Genomic DNA, 18,228 nt, shown 5'->3' with positions numbered 1-18,228 from the left:
GCCCTGGCTGTCCTGGAACTCACTTTGTAGACCAGGCTGGCCTCGAACTCAGAAATCCACCTGCCTCTGCCTCCTGAGTGCTGGGATTAAAGGCATGTGCCACCACGCCCGGCTAAGAACATGTTCTTAACTTAACCACTGAGCCATCACTCCAGCCCATCATCATCATCATCATCATCGTTATTGTTATTATTATTTGTTATTATTATTATTATTATTTTGAGACAGGGTCTCCTATTGCTCTAGAGCTTGCCAATCAGGAAAACTGGCTGGTCAGAAAGACCCAGAGATCCTTCTGTTCTCACCCTCAGTGAACACCACCATGCCCTGGCATGTTATGTGGCATCTGGGAATGGAACTCAGATCTTTATGCTTGCACAAGACTGACAACAGCCCTCTCCCCAGCCCTGGCGGTGGGTTTCCTATGGTTGAAAGAATGTCTTGATGCACACTGTGAGCAGAGACAGGCCACTAGGAAGAAATGGAGCATAGGAGAAACAAACCATTTCCTGGGCTTGAAATGACTGGGAAAGGCTTCTGTGGCTTTGACAGTGTCTGACTATTGTCCTAGTGGGGCCAAAAGGCCTGCCAAGATCTGGATAACTTCACCTCTGCAGGGTACCACAAATAAGCCATGCCTTTGGAGATGCCAACTACCAGTTAATCTCATCATAACAATTGGTTATGTTACACAAGTGATAACAACATCCATGGGGCAGGATTCACATCCATGACCTGGCAAGGTGATCTGAGTGCTAAAGCTAACCAACAAGTGTTATCTCAGGGAGTTCTAGAATATAGGAACAAAAGGTAGATAAGTTAGCCAATCAGCACCAGGCTCTGAGACTGGACCAAGCCACACATTTATCCTTCAGGCTCCAGGGAGCTGCTTCTCTGTCCTCTAACAGGGACAGTTCTGGGTGACAGTTTACTTCTGATCTCTCAGATCTGGTTGACTATGAAGTCAAGAGGGCTGAGGAGCATGTGAAGAGGAGAGGATGGTGGGTTAGTTCAGATTGGGAATTCCCATATTGAAGCTACCAGGCCCAGATCTTCACACTGTACCCACCCTCCAGTCAGGACACCTGCAGGGCTCGTTCAGACAATGATCTGGTCATTACCATAGCAGAACAATAAGCTCAAAGCTCAGGTGTTTCTTGGTGCATTCTCTGTGAAAGAAAAAGCTTTGGGGCCCTGCAGAGTTTTATTTAAAAAAATTAAGACAGTATGTGTGAGAGATGATGATCTCGAGAGGACAAACCACCCTGCAGAGACATTGCTCCTTTGGAAAGCGCACCGGCTGCTGCAGTGGAACTCCACAGTGCTGTGACTGTGGGCCAGCATCTGCTACTAGGTTCTGGACATGACAGAGCATGGGGTGGTGTCTCCTGATCACAACAAAGGTGTGGTGAGCCTTTCACTCGGCCTGTAATACCCCCAGGTCCCCTGCACAGCCTTGATGCTATCAGCAGCAGCAGCTGCTGCAGAGGCCATCTTGTTTCTTCCAACAGTATAAACAGCCACCATAGGGTGATCAATGAGACTGCTGCCAATCCAGGTACTCTACGCTCACAGAGGAAAGCAGGAACCCATCCTGGCTCATTCTAGAACATTTGAGGAAAATCATCAGCCAACTATGCATAGCATTGCCCCAAAGCCTCAGGTGCCACTAACTTAACACTGTCTGTGTCCAGAGACCATCTGACGTCTGCCTGTCTGTCTCCAGACCCTTGTCTCACACTTGCCAATAACAGCACAGGCTCAGAGAGCACAGTTAATACACGGTGATCCAACAGTTCCTACCAGGGTGCTCAGTTTAATCAGCTGTAGCATACACACAGCATTAAAGTGGACAGAGTGGACCCGGGTAAGTGCACCTCATGCCCACCTGAGACTATGGGACATCTGCCACAGAGTGTGTGCTAGGGACACAGAGGCAGGGCTGCAACCCCTCACTAGCCACATAAGCAGCTGCCACTATGTGACCTGCACTGATGACAGCCAAGAGGGGACAGTGTGGCACTACCCACCCGAGTGCACACCAAGACAGAGCTACAACTGTGGATCATGGAACACACACGGGGCAGCAGAGAGTGGAGGGGAAGCCAGAGCCTACCACTATGTACCCACAGGAAGGTCAGTGATCTTGCTCTGGGGGCAGGGACAGGATGACTACTGATGCTGTGGCAGATGTCAGCAGAGTTAATTTTATAGTGCAGCAGGAAGAACATCTTACACAGCAGCATCTTAGATGCTTGCATCACAGGCAGTGGCCTCTGATGTTAATCCTTACCCAGCCAGAGCTATTTTGGGTGGCCCTTGCAGAGCAGGTCCGGAGGGAAAGGCAGTCCCATTGACAGCTGATGGGAGAGCTCCATTATCAACCTGATGGAGGCAAACAAGAATGGTCTCTTCAGAGTGTGCGTGAAGTGCCAGCAGCAGCCCCTACAGGTTGGTGACACAAGCACATGGCCAGGCCTCATGACCTCTGCAGTCCATCCATATTGAACCTATAGGCTGAGACCATCTTGTAGTTATTCCCATGTGTAAGGCCAAAGGCCCCAAGGGTACAAAGTCTCTGACCATGGGGTTGGAGAGAACAGTCAAGGTGGGGTAGGGTCTAGGGCCAGCAAGGAGAAGCTAGGGAGCAGTGCATACAGCTGTCACTTAGGGAGACACGGTCATGGAACACTTTGTGTCTCTAAACCAATAGTTGAAAATATAATCAGTTACAAATGTCCATTCCTGAACTATTATGTTCTCAAGAGAGACCTGGACATTTGAAGTCTCACTGGCAGACATTGCTGTTTTGGTTTGGTTTTTCTTTTTCAGACTTTCCAGCTGGACTCTATCTCTCTACCCACATCTTGACTACCCTGACCCCCTCCCAAAAAAATCTCTGCTGCAACACTCAGGAAGGCGTCCTCTATTCCCTCTCCACATCATTGCTAGCACATCTTAGAATTTGTTCAGGCAGAGGGCCAGCAATGGGACATAGGGATGGATTCCTGGCTAATGCTCGGGCTGCTGTCCTTCCCACGGCCTCATGTCCCTGTTTATGGTCTTCCATCCGGGTCTGACACAGGTGTGAAAGGACAAGTACTCAGTAAACATTTCACTACTGATTTTCTTTTTTTTTGTTTGTTTGTTTTTTGCGCCACCACGCCCGCTCACTACTGATTTTCATAGCGTTAAGAAGGGGTCTATGTAACCTGGGCTGATCTTAAACTTGCTAGACAGATGAGGATGACCTTGAATTCCTGAGCCTCTCACCTCCACTTCCCAACTGCTGAGATTACAGACATGTCTGCCTCTCACTGCTAACTACATAGCCTGAGGTGACACAAGTGCAGTGGCTGGCATGCCAGGAGGCGAGGTCAAGTGTGCTTTGTACTGAACACTCACCTGTGTGATGAGATTTAACTTCGCTGGTACTGGCAGAAGTCTTCCCACTAAAGTTGTCATTGGCTTAGGGAGCTCTGTAGGAAAACACTTGACCTTAACTGACAGCAGCCACTGAAAGGTGTAGGTCTGCCATGGGCAAGGCTATTTAAACTTACCCTGATATAGTCTTTTTGTTTTTAATTTTCTTTATACATATGTGCACATGTGTGGGTATATGTCATGTGTGTGCAGACACCCAGAGGCCAGAAGGTGTCTGATCCCTTGGATCAGGGGTTACAGGCAGTTTGTGAGCCACGTGAAGTAGATGTTGGGAGCTGGGGCCTCCAGATGAACAGCAAGCGCTCTTGACTGCTAAGCCATTTTTCTAGCCCCTTGTTTTTAGACAGCGTCTCATAAAGTTGGGAGCTTACCTCACTGTGTATGTAGTCCTTGAGTGGCACAGGGAGGAGGTACCACCCCTCTTGGTTTTGTGATTTTTCTATAGTTCCTTTGGGGCCAGTATACTTTTAAACTTTTTTATTTTATTTTGCTGTTTTTCATCATAAAGCTGCTTGGCCTGAGCATCACAGAGGTCTACTATACTGAAAATGTTAGCACCCGGCTTCTAAAACTGTGTGCCAAGGTACCTGTACATGAGCCAGCAAATTCCCTGAATACCTTGAGTCATTTTATATTTTCAATGAAAACCTAACAACAATGGATGGATACCACATCCAGGAATTTCCATCTATACATCTGCTTTTCTTGCATTGCCCTAAGTTGTTAGGATACCAATGCTTTCTAAACTCTCTAGAGGAAGCCACTTGTACTTTGGCCCAAAAGCTCCATCAGGTAACTTCCCTGGAGACCTGGTGTATCCTCCTCCTCCTCCTCCTCCTCCTCCTCCTCCTCCACCTTCTCCTCCTCCTCCTTCCCCTCCCCCTCCCCCTCCTCCTCCTCCATCTTTTTGAGAAAGTGTTTCACTCTGTAGTACAAGCTGTCCTTGAACACACTAGAAGCCTAAAATAGCCTGAAATGCACAGAAAATCTCTGGAATTAGCCTCTCAAGTGTTGATATTGCAGATATCAGACAACATATCTGGTTCACTATTTGCCTTTTGGTGTTATGATTCTGTTTTGTTTTTCTTTTTTTCTGTTTTTTTTCCCAATTTTTATTAGGTATTTACTTCATTTACATTTTAAATGCTATCCACAAAGTCCCCTATACCAAATCCTCCCTGCTCCCCTACCCACACACTCCCCATTCTTGGCCCTGGTGTTCCCCTGTACTGAGGCATATAAAGTTTGCAAGATCAAGGGGCCTCTCTTCCCACTGATGACTGACTAGACCATCTTATGCTACATATTCAGCTAGAGACACGAGCTCTGGGGGTGCTGGTTAGTTCATATTGTTGTTCCACCTATAGGGTTGCAGATCCCTTCAGCTCCTTGGGTACTTTCTCTAGCTCCTCTATTGGGGGCCCGGTGTTCCATACAATAGCTGACTGTGAGCATCCACTTCTGTGTTTGCCAGGCNCCTCCTCCTCCTCCTCCTCCTCCTCTTCCTCCCTGCAGCCTTCCGGTATGCACCTATCCTGCTCTGGTCCTCTGTATCCTTCAGTAAGAGAAAGACTGGAGACCATAGATGTGCTACAAGTAGCAGGAAGCAACAACTGGGAAAGAGCCTCAATTCCTCCACAAGGACATTGAACTGAAGGACTTCTGTGGCTCTCTAGGGATCAGGATTTGGGCATGAGAAAACACACCTCCCTGCCCTCTAAGCATCATAGGTACAGCTTAGACTTGAGGGGAGATAGATGTGAGAATCCCAGGATGATCAGCACTTGAAAACCCCTGCAGGTAAGGCCCAGCCCCTGGATAAGGACATCAAGGGAGTATGGAGACAGAGTGTTACACTTCTTTTTGACCTCTGCTCCAACCTGGTTGACCTTGACATTAGCCTGACACAGTTGGAAAGTTGCCTCCCATCACAGCAGCCTGAGCCCCAGTGATTTACAGAGAGGCTCACTGCCAAGGCCAAGGCAGGGGCTTGGTTAGACAGGCCCAAGGCATCATTTAATCTTTCACTAAGCATTCATCAGCTTTGAAGTGTAAATCAGGCCCTGTGGGGTCATTTGTCAATTATTGTGTCTCTGTGAGGAGTTGGGTAAGTGACTGTCAAATAGGTCCCTGGGGAGCCAGCTTGGAACTCCTGAGGGTGAAGCAGAGGGACTACTACCCTTATTGATCACACAAACTGTTTCTATTAAAACGCCAATAATTTAGAACACATTTGATAATGTTTCAGGCAAGCCACATCTGCCCCTGCCTAGAGGGACGAAGCAGAGCCATACTGATGGGAAATGTCACTTACTAGAAGGCAAGGCAGTGGAGGAAGTCAGACAAGAGAGAGTCACATGACACAGTGTGGAAAAGTTAGGCTGTCGTCGGCTGTCTCATTCCTCTCTGACAGCCGTTGTACAGGTTTGCTCAAGTGCTCATTTAATACACCACTGGCCTGTTTTACAGTTAGTGTGTGTGTTGGGGGGGATGACTGTGTGTGTGTCTGTGTATGTGTTTGCATGTAGAGAACCTTTTGTCATGTTCTTCAGTAGCCATCTACCTTTTCTCTTTTTTTCTAGGCAGGGTCTCTCACTGGTCTGAACTCACCAAGTAGCCTGGGCTGGCTGGCCAGCTACTGACAGAGCTTCCTCCTCCCTCCTGTCCTTGGACATGAGCCTAACAGGCTCATCTGCTGCCCCACTCCTCACCACCTCCCATGGGAGTGACCCAGAGCAGCGTTTGCACAGTGGTACCTGACTGAGGGAAGCTGCTCTGATCATCGTACTGAGGAAGCAGATGGAGCGCTTTGAGCTCCCTCGCGCCACAGTTGTCTATGCAGAGCATCTGGGCGCCTCCTTTCAGCTGACAAATCACCTGAAATGACAGGGGGAAGAGGGCAGATGACTCCAGTTCAGAGCAGGAACAGACTGAAATCTGAGATGTTCCCTGGGGTCTAAATTGGGGGAAGAAGGTGGGTGTGTTCTCCATGTCTTCCTCTACACTAACTGCTGCTCCCTAGCCCCAACCCCATGTATTCCTGGGACATATCCACATACAGGGATCTGCCTGCCCCCTGAACCTCAATTTCCTACCTCTGAGACCTCTGGGGGCTAAGCGCATCTGTAGAATTAACTTTAATTTGCTGTGTGCTCTCCCCTCTGCAGAGCCAGGCTATTATCTAGCAGGTGATTTTGTGGATTTTTATGCCTGTTGTTTTCTTTCCTATAAATACAGTTAAGAAGGATGACTGGAAACTCCTAAGAAACCATGTTGAGCTCACAGGGCCTGACTAACACTGCCAGACTCTGTGTGGGTTTGAGCACTCATCCTCTGCAAGCCCATCAGAGCCAGCAGTCCAGCAGTGATGGAGGGAGTGCCCTGCACACCCAGTGGTTCCAGGGCGTGTGCTGTGGAGACTGTCGGAGAACTCAACTAGGCAAAAGGACAGAAGTCATCTGAAGAACACCAGGAACCTGCTAGAAGAAGAAAAGTAGGTTCCAGGGCAAATGACCAAGTTATTCTGACACTGGAAGAGGTCAATGGCCTGCACAGCTATATTCAGAGGACTATGTAGCCATGTCGAGGCATACACTAAAGTGGGAACAGCCTAAAGTGATGCCCAGCTTTGGGCTCCACAGCCCAGGAAGAGATGGGAGGTGTCACCCACAGTGTGGAAGGAGTCAGAGTCCTCTTCCTTTTCCTATGGCTTCTCAAAGGCCCTGGGAAGCTCTGCCATCAGAACCTGGGAGTCCAAATAAGTCTCTGACACAGACGGATACTAGTGTTTGCACCCCAAAGACAGATTTCACAAGGACATTATTTCAAGTGTTTCTGGGGCAGCCTTATGTGGAGTGGCTGAAGACTCTGAGGCCATGCTGCTTGTGGAGCCCAGGCTGGGCTGCAGTGCTGGGCTGCAGAGCACTTCCAGCAGCTCAGCGCAACACACCACACCTAAGGCTGAGACAGCCGGGAGGCATCTGTTATCTAAGACAGACTGCCTGAGGGGCTGAGATAAGGAAATGACATCACACAGGAACAGTCCCTAGAGGTACCCATTACACCTTTGCAACCCGGAAGCAGGCAGAAAGGTTGGGTCTCGGCCCTGAAGCTATAGAAACCCTGCCTTGGAGAAACCATCAATCCAAACCCACCTCAGCTCCTAACACTCTACAGACAGCAGACAGCATGACTTATGGTGGCTCCCCTGAGATACAGCAATGTCCCAATCCTCATTTGATTTTCTGAGGAGGTGCAGAGATGAGGATCTTGGGGGGTGGGGGTGGGAGTGGGGTGGAGACAGACAAGCAGGGTGCTGCCTTAGCAAGTGAGTAGCAGGGGTGGCAGGCAGGGATCTTGGACTGGCTAAGTGATGCCTTTTTTTTTTTTTTTTTTGCATAGTTACCATGGGGCTGGAGTCTTTTTTCCGTGGACAGCTGGAGGCCTCCTCTGCCTCCTGGGATGATGGGAACTTGCAGCAGGATTCCTGAGCCAGAGGAGCCTGGAAAGCTGCATCTTCAGGGCTGCCGCCTGGCACACTACCACCTGCTTCTTTGATTTCAACCTGGAAAAGCAGTGGTCATGTTAGAGGATACAGACATGGAGTGAAGCGATAGCACATGGAACACTGCCGTCTAAGCCTGGGGTCAGCAGCAGAGCAAGGACGGCCCTGGCCCTCAGTCAGGAACCATTTTCTCCTTTGAGAAATCAAGTGAACTAGTCACCTGAGCGGCCTCAGGATGGAGGCCTCTGAGGACGCCATCAGTTCCAGGGTGTGAAGAGGATAAGAGTTGGGAGCATACTGAGAGCCTACACCAAAAAGAAATAAATAGGGCTGGAGAGGTGCCTCAATGGTTAAGAGCACTGACTGTTCTGAAGGTCCTAAGTTCAATTCCCAGCAACCACATGGTGACTCAACCATCTGTAATGAGATCTGATGACCTTTTCTGGGGTGTCTGAAGACAGCTACAGTGTACTTACATATAATTAATAAATAAATAAATCTTTTAAAAAGAAAGGAAGGAAGGAAGGAAGGAAGGAAGGAAAGAAAGAAAGAAAGAAAGAAAGAAAGAAAGAAAGAAAGAAAGAAAGAAAAGAAAGAGGACCAGCAAGATAGCTTGGTAGGTAAGAGCACTTGCTACGAAGCCTGACGACCCAAGTTTGAACTCCAGAACACACATGGTAAAGAAAGTCAACTGTTGCAACTTGTCCTTTGACCTCTCCATGTGCACTGTGGAACATGCACCCATACACAGATAAATAAATCCAATTATAAAATAAATAAATGAGACAAAATTGCATTTACTAAGAAGCAATGGGATTTAAAAGCGGAAAGGTCCCAATGGTTACAAAATTTACATCAAACTTGTGTGGTCCAAACCTTAGAAGACAAAAAAGTGCAGTTAGGCCGGGCAGTGGTGGCACACGCCTTTAATCCCAGCACTTGGGAGGCAGAAGCAGGCGTATTTCTGAGTTCGAGGCCAGCCTGGTCTACAAAGTGAGTTCCAGGACAGCCAGGGCTACACAGAGAAACCCTGTCTCGAAAAACCTAAAAAAAAAAAAAAGTTTTGTCATGCCGAGTGTGGTGGCACACACCTTGGGAGGCAGAGGCAGGCAAATTTCTGAGTTTGAGGCCAGCCTGGTCTACAGAGTGAGGTCCAGGACACATAGCAACCCTTTCTCGAAAAAAACAAAAACCAACCAACCAAACAAAAAACAAAACAAAAACAAAAACGCTTTGTCACCCAATAATGAAACCTGGGTTACATTAGAAGACAACCCGTCTTCCACACTGGCTCATTCCCTTTCTTGCTCTACTCATAGAGGGAAGATGAGAGCTAGGAGTCACAAGTTGCAGGGCCAGCTCCTGTTTATGCTAAATCAAACTGCGGGCATTTGGAAGCACTGAAAGTCAGGAGGAGGCCTCTGCCTGGGAATGCGGCTGAGCTAGAAGGTTCCTGTGGGAAGGCTACAGTACCACCTTCCCTGTAAGTTGAGCAGGGAACAGGATTTCTGGGTTCTGAGCTCTACTAGCTATGACTTATTGGTGTACAAAGCCAGGCCCCTGTCATCTCCACAGAGAATTAAAACAAGAAGTTCTATGAAGGCTTACTCTAGACCTGACACACTTGACTGGATGAGGAGCCCAGTTTCCCAAACAGGGTTCTTTGGGGGTTGACCTGTGCCCAGTTTCCTTTAAAAGGTTGATTCCTTTCTCTTGGCAAGAGAGTCGAGGTGTTGGGGATGTGGGTCAGTTGGAAGGACACTTGACTAGCATAAGGCAGGGTGTGGTCACCAGCACTATATCAACCAGGTGTGGGGGGGCTCACCTGTACTCCTAGCACTCAGGAGGTAGAGGCAGGAGAATCAGAGGTTCAAGGTCATTTTAAGCTATATAGCAATTTCAAGGAATTGCTATATAGCTTAGCAATATGACTGAGAAGCAGAATTCATCAAGACTCTACATAGGTTTAAAGAACTGTCCCTTATCTTACAGAGGGGGGAGATCATCAACTGAAAAAAAAATCCTCAATAATGAAAGTCTTTGGTGTGAAGAAAACAAAAACCAAACCAAACCAAAAAAACCAATCTCCCAGCCAACCCCAAACTACCAGGTTGAAAACTATCTGTAGAACACGCACAAGGCCCTAGGTTCTATCCCTAGCCCTGCTGGGGCGGAGGTGGGGTGGAGACACAAGTCCAACAGGCCAGGAATGATGCAAAACATGTGTCCAATACAAACACCCACGGTGATGGCAACAGTTATAAACTCTTCTAGTGTGGCACAGTGATCTGGGAAAAGGCTGGGCAGGGAGGAGGCCGGTTGCCCGAGAGGTATCCCTTGTGGTGCCTGTGCCACCCGGGGACGCCCTAACTCCCTTGAGGGCATGCTGCCAGGGGCCAGCCCACAGGCTATGCACGTGGAGAAGCGGCGCGACGGCGCCCCCTGCCGGCGCTTACTGGGATCACGCGCACTCCTGCGCTTAGCGGCAACAGCGCGGGCCCGCGAGCACCGGGAAGTAACGACGATAGCACGTGCACGCTATAGGCGGGAGGCGGAGCGGCGTCGTCTGAGCTGCGGAGCTCGGGCAGCCCCGGAAAGTCGCCGAGCAGGGCGGCCGGTACCTCAGCGCCGGGCGGGGGGCTGAGCGCACGCAGCAGCGGCTCCCCTGGCTCGGTGGCGCCCAGATAGGCGTCGGCCAGCACGGGCAGCTCATCCCGATCGGCCGCACCGCCTGCAGGGCTCAGCGCCAGCCCGTCAGCGAACGCACGCTCTGACCCGAACAGCTCGGCGCCCAGCTCGTCTTCGGGGCCAGTCATGGCGCCGAGCAGCGCGTCCTCCATGGCCACGGGGACCCGAGAACAGCGACAGGACGCGGCCGCCCGGCTCGCCGTGCTCCTGAGAGGTTGGACGACCGTTGACCGTTAGGGAAAGGGGCGGGGCCCTCTCTGCTTGAATGGGGCGGAGCCTGGGCTGCGGTGGGTGGGGCCTCTGCCAAGATGACAGGAGTCTGGGTCGTGGTAGGTGGGAGCCTATGGTGGGCGGGGCCTTGCCGTGGAGGTTGGGCTCTGGTTCTTGGCGGGCGGGGCCTGAGCTTGATGGAAGGGACCTGGGCTGTGGTTGGCCCGCAAGGCTTGTAGTGCAGCCTTTCTGTATGCTTGGATGGAGGCTGGAGGGTGTCGGCCAACCTCTTCTACCCCTAGTGGGGGAAACTGAGGCTCCCAAGGTGGTGGTTCTCTCTCTCTTTTTTTAAACTTTGAGAATTTCATTGGTGAGTACTGTAATTACATCATTTTTATCTGTTTTTGTTTTTAAGTCAGAATCTCAGTAGGTAGCCTTGGCTGGCTTAGAACTCACAGAGCTCCGCTTGCCTCTGCCTCCCAAAAATTGGGGTTAAAAGCATGACTAATATTCCAGGAAATTTGAAGCAGTGCTAGGCAGGCTGCCCAGTTTGATATCTGACCTCAATCAGTCCAAGACTATTTTTTAACAAGCTAAGGCCCCACCCACCCCTGCCAAGGCCCCGCCAGTCAAAGATGACCCCGCTTCCTTCCCTAAAGGTCCCTAATGGTCAGTCCAACCTCTCAGAGGCGTGGCGAAACTGAGTTAAAGGGCGCTGGGAAGTGAGTTTGAGTCCTCAGCAAAAACAAGTGCTATTAACCTGCATATGTATCTTCCAGCATATGTATATGTATCTATTTATTATTACTCATGCAGTACTGGAGATTGAATCTAGAGCCTCCTACATGCTGGGAACTCTGCCTTTGAATGTGATTCCTTGTCTCCATCCCAGTAGTTGCAATTAAAGTCCTGTGCCATCAGGATTTGCTTTCAGGGTTTTTGTTCATTTACACTTAATGTGTATTTGCATGTACATGTGTGGACACACCATGGCATTAGTCTGAAGGAAAGGAAAACTCCCCAGAGTGGAGAGTTGAGTCTCTCCTTCCCTGTGTGACTTCTGGGATCAAACTCAGGTTGTCAGACTTGGCAGCACACACCCTTACCCACTAAGCCATCTCATCAGCCATTTTAGTTTTTTGTTAGTCTGTTTGAGACAGGGTCTTGTTTCGTGACTCTAGTTGACCTGGTGATCACTATTTAGTCCAGGTTGGCTTCCAACTCACTTTTTACTTATATCTTTCAAAGGTAAGGTCTCCTGTGGCCCAGACTTCCTTGAATTTACTATGTAATCAAAGGCAGTCTTGAACTTCTCACTTTCCTGCCTCTGCCTACTGAATGCTAGGATTATACGTATGCAACACTCTCATCGGCTTATTTAGTATGGGAATTAAACCCAGGGCTTCTTGCATGCCAGGCAAGCACTCTGTAAGCTAATCCACATCCCACTGCCGGCAGCAACAATTCCTTTGCACCTTGCCATTCCTATATCGTTGAGAAGGATTCTATACAGTCTCTGGCATCTTCTTCCAGTTAAAATGAGGAGAGACCCCACAGTTACATACTATGAAAGTCTCTCACCAACTGTTTAAATGGAAGGTAAGGCTGACATCCTGTTGTGCACCAGACTGTCCTGTCAAAATGTTTCGTATCTCCCAATGCTCTCCTGGGTCTGTGTACACATGTTCCACAGCTGCAGTAAGCATACTGCATTAAGGGCAAGCCTGGGAATCCTAGATGTGGCAGTGGGCAAGCTCCACTGTGTGCTGCTCCTCGGTCAAGTACATGACAGTGGTGCCCTCCACACTCCAGGCTCACAGCCAGTACCTGATAGTATAACCCTGATTAGTATAACAGAGGAGATGGGGACAGATGCTGTAGTAGGCAGGATTAATGTTTTATTAATGGTCAGCTACATTCGTTCACACATGCATTTCTAAGATTTATATCCAAACAGCATATGGTATTTACATGCAATGGACAGATTAGAATACCAAATTCGAACCTTGGCTGCGGTAAGACTATGTTTTGTTCCACATTAAGTTAAATACATAATAGTCTTACCTCTTCCTTTGAACACTTACAGTGAAGTCCCACTCTTCTGCTTTGTAAGGAATACAAAATTGCATTGGTAACTGCTCAGGAGCAGCAAGGACACTGGAGACCTGAGAGAGGAATGTTACACTTGGGCACTAGCAGGAATACTCCGAGTAACAGAGGTTGGCGAGTGGTCCTAAAGCGAGGTCAGGCGGCTCTGACTTACAGCTGTCTCTGCTATGTACTTAGGTTGCCTTTGTTTTCTTGGTTTTAGTAGGAAAAAAACTTTGGCCCTTGTAGGTGTGATTCTTTTTGTGTATACATGGATACCCATAAAACATGCAGGACCTGTTCAGCCAGCGCCTCTCTGCACTTCCAGTCACCCCAGCCCTCACTTCTGTGCTACTGCTAGCACAGGGGCAGGAATCAAGCAAGGCCAAAGGGGCACTGGAAAATAAATACACGATTTAAAATGGGACAGGGTGGTGACAGGTAGGGGAGGCCACTCCATTATACTGTGTTTACACTGAATACCAAACGGAGTTGCTTCACAGAGTTGCTGTATAGTCCATTGGATGCTTTCAAGAAAGGCACTCCCACAGAGGGATGGCATTTGGGTACAAAGCACCCATTACTTGAGACCCCTGAGTCTGTCGCCAAAATGACCTAGCCTTCTATCGAATTTGCTCTGGTTGGAATCTCACTGGGTGGGATTAGAAGATGAGCCCGTTGGTTTATCTGCCAGGATCTCTATCTCCTGGCTGCCATGACGAGGCTTTGGCTGCCTGTGTCAGTATGCCTGACTCAGTGACCAGGGTCTCACTCCCCTTGCCAATGGCTGCCACACTCTCCAGGTGGTGTCCAGCTATACAGCCTTTGACTACCAAGCCCCTCACATCCCTCTGTGGACACATCTGTTATTTTGTTGCTTAATGGAACTGGTGGCCAATGAGATTTGGCGTCGCTCCCTTCCCCAGGGACCTCATTTTCTAGGGGTGGGGAAGTGCTTTCCTAGGGACATCTCTATGCAGGAACCCATGAGGGGAAGCAGCATCCTCACATATCCACCCAAAGGCTTCACATGCTAAGTCTTCTCTATGGCCCCACTTGCCACTGGGCTCCCATCGTTAAGGCACTGGGTTTTGAAGGTGGCACTGAGGAGGTGGTATTCTGCTTTCAAGAAATGTGGAGAGTCAAATGTGGACTCCCAAAGGGATGGTGGCTGTCACTCATAGCAGAACCTTAATCCCCAGGCCTAACCATTCCATTAGTGTGTTACAGGTGTGTTAGCTAGAGCTGTCACCTCCCCTGGCTCTGAAGACACTTTCTCTTTCCGCAAGGTGACGCTTACACTGCCTGGGTGAAGTCAGGCACCCTCAAGTCCCAAGTATCCACAGGGTCACCACTGGGAAGTCTGTCACCTCCAACACGTGTAAAGATACAACCCCCCAAATCCAGGAATTCACCAGCATTTAAATCCCTCTATCCAGGAGGAGCCAGTTCAAAAGACGTCAAGGGACTGTGCCCAATATTCCTGGAGCCAAGGCATCTCTGGATGTAGAAGGGTCACAAGTCACACGGTGGAGCCTACGGTTGTTCTAGGGAGACCGACGTAAACCTTCTGGAAGGAAAACTGAGTTTTATGAGAACAATTTTCTGCCTGTCCTATGGTCAGGAGCAACACCTATTCATTTGGTTTGTATCACAAGAGTCCGTTTTCCTTCCATGCGGCCCCGAGGGTTACTTTTTGGAATTGACGGTGAGGCCAAACAAGGAGATAATGTCCACCATGGCTTGTCTCAAGTACTTCCCAAAGCGGTGTGAGTCCTGAAGGGAAGAAGCAGAAGAGGACATCAGCAGCCGGGCAGATCCCAGCGCCTGTAAAGCTGAGGCAGGAGCATCAACTGCAGCAAGTTCAAACCCAGTCTGGGCTATATAGCAAGACTCTGTCTTCAAGAGCCAAATGAGAGGGGCTGGGGAGATGGCTCAGTGGACAAAACGCTTCTGCAAGCCTCAGTTTGAATCCCTAGCACCCACGTGAAAAGTAAGCATAACCTTCCCCATCTGGAACCCAGTGCTGGGGACGGGAGCAGCAAGATGTCTGCAAACCTGCTTATCAAACAACCGAGGCCCAGTGAACTCCAGGCTCCGAGAGACCTGGTCTCCAGGGAAGAAAGAGATTGAAAGAGATACACACACACACACACACACACACACACACACGCGCACACAAAGAGAGAAAGAGAGACAGAGAGAAAGACAGAGACAAAGAGACAGAAGGAAAAAGCACTGGCATGCAGCAGCAAGTCTCACATTTGAACTGCCCATTATCATCTATCCCTGGGTTAGGCCAGCCTCCTGTCTTTCCACTCTCCAAGCTCTGAGGGAATTAACAAAGGAGCAATAAAAGCACCCTGAGCACTCAGTGGGGGCCAGCCATAGGTGACTTGCTATGTGCATGGATGGGTCAGATCTGAGGCCTCCCTGTCACTCTGTTCTACTCCCCAGGCTATCCCTGAACTCAGTTCCTGCCTCGGCTTCCTAAGTAATGCTAGGATTAGAGGTGTACACCTCACGCCTGGCTGGCTGTGGGTGGGAGCAGGCAGCATGGAAGATTTTGTAGCACTGGCTGGGCTGATACTGTGGAGGCCACCATCAAAGAGGTTCCCAGGAGGCTCCCCCAGACAGACTTACCTACTCCCTAAGTAAGGCCAGAACTTGCTCACAGAGTTGTTTAGAATAGAAAGAATGACAGAAACACAGACACATTGAGATTTAAGACCATTGCTACCATCAAAGGCAGGTAAATGAAATAAATATATGTCTTTCAAATGAGTGAAATTCATCTATGTGAAACTAAGCTAAAAAAAGAATGACACCTCAAATGAATGCTTTGCTTAAAGATGTGCTCCCTCCAAAAAGAAATTTACCCCATGTCTAGAAAAAGTAGTGCCCAATATACTCACCGTCTCAGGGCAAGAGAACTTGGAAGAAATATGGAAGTGGATGAAATTCTCTCCAACAATAATGTAGGAAACACCATAGCCATCATCAGCAACCTGCAGAAAGAGAAAGGGCAATTTTACCACTAGAAAATGAGATCACGTGGATGGCAACTTCCTGTTCTCAATGTAAGTCTGGGCACTGAAGAGACTGAGGCAGGAGGATGGTGATGGCCAGCCTGGACTTTACAGTGAGTGGGTTTGAGCCAGCCTGGGGACAATGGGATGGGCTTGAAGTTAGTGGGTGGGCCTGGCTGCCCTTACCGGCCCAAAGCCCCCGCCACAGGACACGTAGTCAGGGTGTTTCTCAAAGTCAAACAGCTCCACCTGCTGCTGAGGAGTCTGGCTCGTGGACAACCTCCATGGCTCAGACAGTACCTGCGACAAAGCAAAAATGTTCACATGACTTCCCACCCACTTCTCCTAGTGAGCACCGACTGTCAACCTGACATGGCTGACAAACACCTGGGGGGAACCACAAGCCATTCTCAACTGAGTAACTATCAGCCATCACACTGGTTTGTGGACACTGTCCTGGCTGGTTTTGTGTGTCAGGTTGACACAAGCTAGAGTCATCACAGAGGAAGGAGCTTCAGTTGAACTGCCTCAGTGAGATCCAGATGTAAGGCATTTTCTCCATTATCCATCAATGTGGGGAGGCCCAGCCCATTCTGGATGGGGTCATCCCTGGGCTGGTGATCCTGAGTTCTACAGGAAAGGCTGAGTAAGCCAGGCGAAGCAGGCTAGCAAGCACCGCCCAGCCTTCCCCACCATGGCCTAGGCCCCAGGTCCCGCCTCCCAGGTCCAGTTCTGCTTGGGTTTCTATCCTGACTTCATTCAGTGATGGACTATGATATGGACATGTAAGCTGAATAAACACTTTCTGCCCGAAACACTCATTAAGACAGACATGTCTGTGGGAAATTGTCTTGATGCAGGTCCAGCTCAGGGTAGGTGGTTCCTGTCCCTGGACAGGTAGGTGTCCATCTAGCTGGAGAGGACTGGAGAGACGGTTCAGTGGTTAAGAGCACTTGTTGCTCTTGCAGAGCACCGAGCTTTGATTGCTGGCACCCACATGGTGGACCTGAAACTCTAGTTCCTAGACATCCCCCTAGGCACTGCACACACACCATACACACACTTATACATGAAGGGAAAGCACACATGTAAAAATATATTTTTAAAGAAAGTTAACCAAATGTGAGCCCATGCACAGGCCGGCAAGGAGCCTTCCTCCACGGCTTCTGTCTCTATTCCTGCTTAAGTTCCTGCCCTGACTTCCAAGGGGCAAGTGGTCAGAGTGCTTTAAACAGCAGCAGAAAGCAATGTTTGCCTGAGGACCCCCTAACAGGGAGGCAAGGAAAGACTGCATGGTCAGAGACTAGTTCTCCAAGCCCCTCAGGGCCACACTAAGGTTAAAGTGTGTGAGCCCCTCCTCTTGACCAAACTGCCTCCCACAGGGAAGGCAGAGTCCATGGGGCCCAAGGTAGCCTCTATAAACCCACCTCTAGATTCTCAAGGGCTTTTCTAGCTCATTGTATGCAGCCATCGTTAAAAGCCAGTATGCCGATGTCCAGCATTCAGGAGGCTGAAGCAGGAGGATTGCTATTTAAGGCTAGTCTAGGCTACAGAGTGAGATCCTGTCTCATCAACACAGAAAAGCCAGGCTGAACACAGACCAAGCACTTACCTCCTTCAGGAAAGGTGAATCGACTGCCAGATACTTGGACACCACATAGAGGCAGAAGAGATGGCGGTCGATGCCAGCGCCCGTCATGGCGAGGCGGTACAGATGCTGGTGTTTCTCACAAGCTATCTTGAACAGCTTGAGCCTCTGCTCTGCCTAAGGGTCAACAGGAGAAGGACATGCTTTGCACAGTTCAGGTTGTGCGCCGGGCCACTTTCTCTTCAGTGGTCTGTAAAAGGCAGGGTGCTGTGACCAAGATACTTGACGGAACCCTACCAGCCCATGATCCCTTCTCAGATTCTTGCCTCAGAAGGGCTGCTGGGAGCAGGCAGGTTGATGGAGAGGCACCCTGTGATGGCGTGTGTGCTATGTACACACTGAGAGAGCCAAATGTGGACCACTTAAGCTGTTAGAGTTCTTGCCAAACCTGAAGCTCTACCCCAGCTCTGACTCTAAGTTTATTTTGTCACAGGGATGAATGCTAACCCTCCTTGGCTATTCTGCTAAAATGTGAGGGCTTCCTCATGACCCAAGGGGGAGGCTTCAGGGGACTGAAGACATGTGCTTGCTGCACCAAAGCATCAGGGTCCTCAGGCTTGCTGAACTGCCAGTCTAGCATAAGTAGCGGCTCTACACTCAGGGAGAAACCCTGGCTC

At 49.5% G+C, this 18,228-nt stretch overlaps 2 protein-coding genes across 6 annotated transcripts in view; both read right to left on the bottom strand.

The window, feature by feature from the left end:
* The window catches only part of Tesmin (testis expressed metallothionein like protein), a 19,578-nt gene extending 8,697 nt beyond the window's left edge, over positions 1-10,881 (bottom strand). The window contains exons 1-5 of one of the 2 annotated variants that reach the window (XM_021222462.1): positions 10,405-10,881; positions 7,850-8,008; positions 6,201-6,321; positions 3,406-3,479; positions 2,294-2,385 (exon numbers count right to left, since the gene is read on the bottom strand). In XM_021222462.1, the coding sequence (XP_021078121.1) occupies positions 2,294-2,385; positions 3,406-3,479; positions 6,201-6,321; positions 7,850-8,008; positions 10,405-10,788 (830 nt within the window). In that variant the 5' untranslated portion in view covers positions 10,789-10,881. Of the gene's footprint in view, positions 1-2,293; positions 2,386-3,405; positions 3,480-6,200; positions 6,322-7,849; positions 8,009-9,773; positions 10,159-10,404 lie in introns of those variants that run through there. The other variant, XM_021222466.1, reaches the window with a different exon arrangement.
* Positions 10,882-12,722: 1,841 nt separating this feature from the next.
* Positions 12,723-18,228, bottom strand: part of Cpt1a (carnitine palmitoyltransferase 1A) — a 64,175-nt gene continuing 58,669 nt past the window's right edge. For all 4 annotated transcript variants that reach the window (XM_021222459.2, XM_029537481.1, XM_029537473.1 and 1 more), the window contains exons 16-19: positions 17,576-17,728; positions 16,150-16,263; positions 15,850-15,942; positions 12,723-14,710 (exon numbers count right to left, since the gene is read on the bottom strand). In XM_021222459.2, coding sequence (XP_021078118.1) covers positions 14,624-14,710; positions 15,850-15,942; positions 16,150-16,263; positions 17,576-17,728 — 447 coding nt within the window. In that variant the 3' untranslated portion in view covers positions 12,723-14,623. The remainder of the gene's footprint in view (positions 14,711-15,849; positions 15,943-16,149; positions 16,264-17,575; positions 17,729-18,228) is intronic.

Source organism: Mus pahari, chromosome 1, assembly GCF_900095145.1.
Source record: "Mus pahari chromosome 1, PAHARI_EIJ_v1.1, whole genome shotgun sequence".
Classification (NCBI taxonomy): Eukaryota; Metazoa; Chordata; class Mammalia; order Rodentia; family Muridae; genus Mus; species Mus pahari.
The sequence above is the reverse complement of the archived record's forward strand: the minus strand, read 5'-3'. Positions and strand labels throughout refer to the sequence as shown.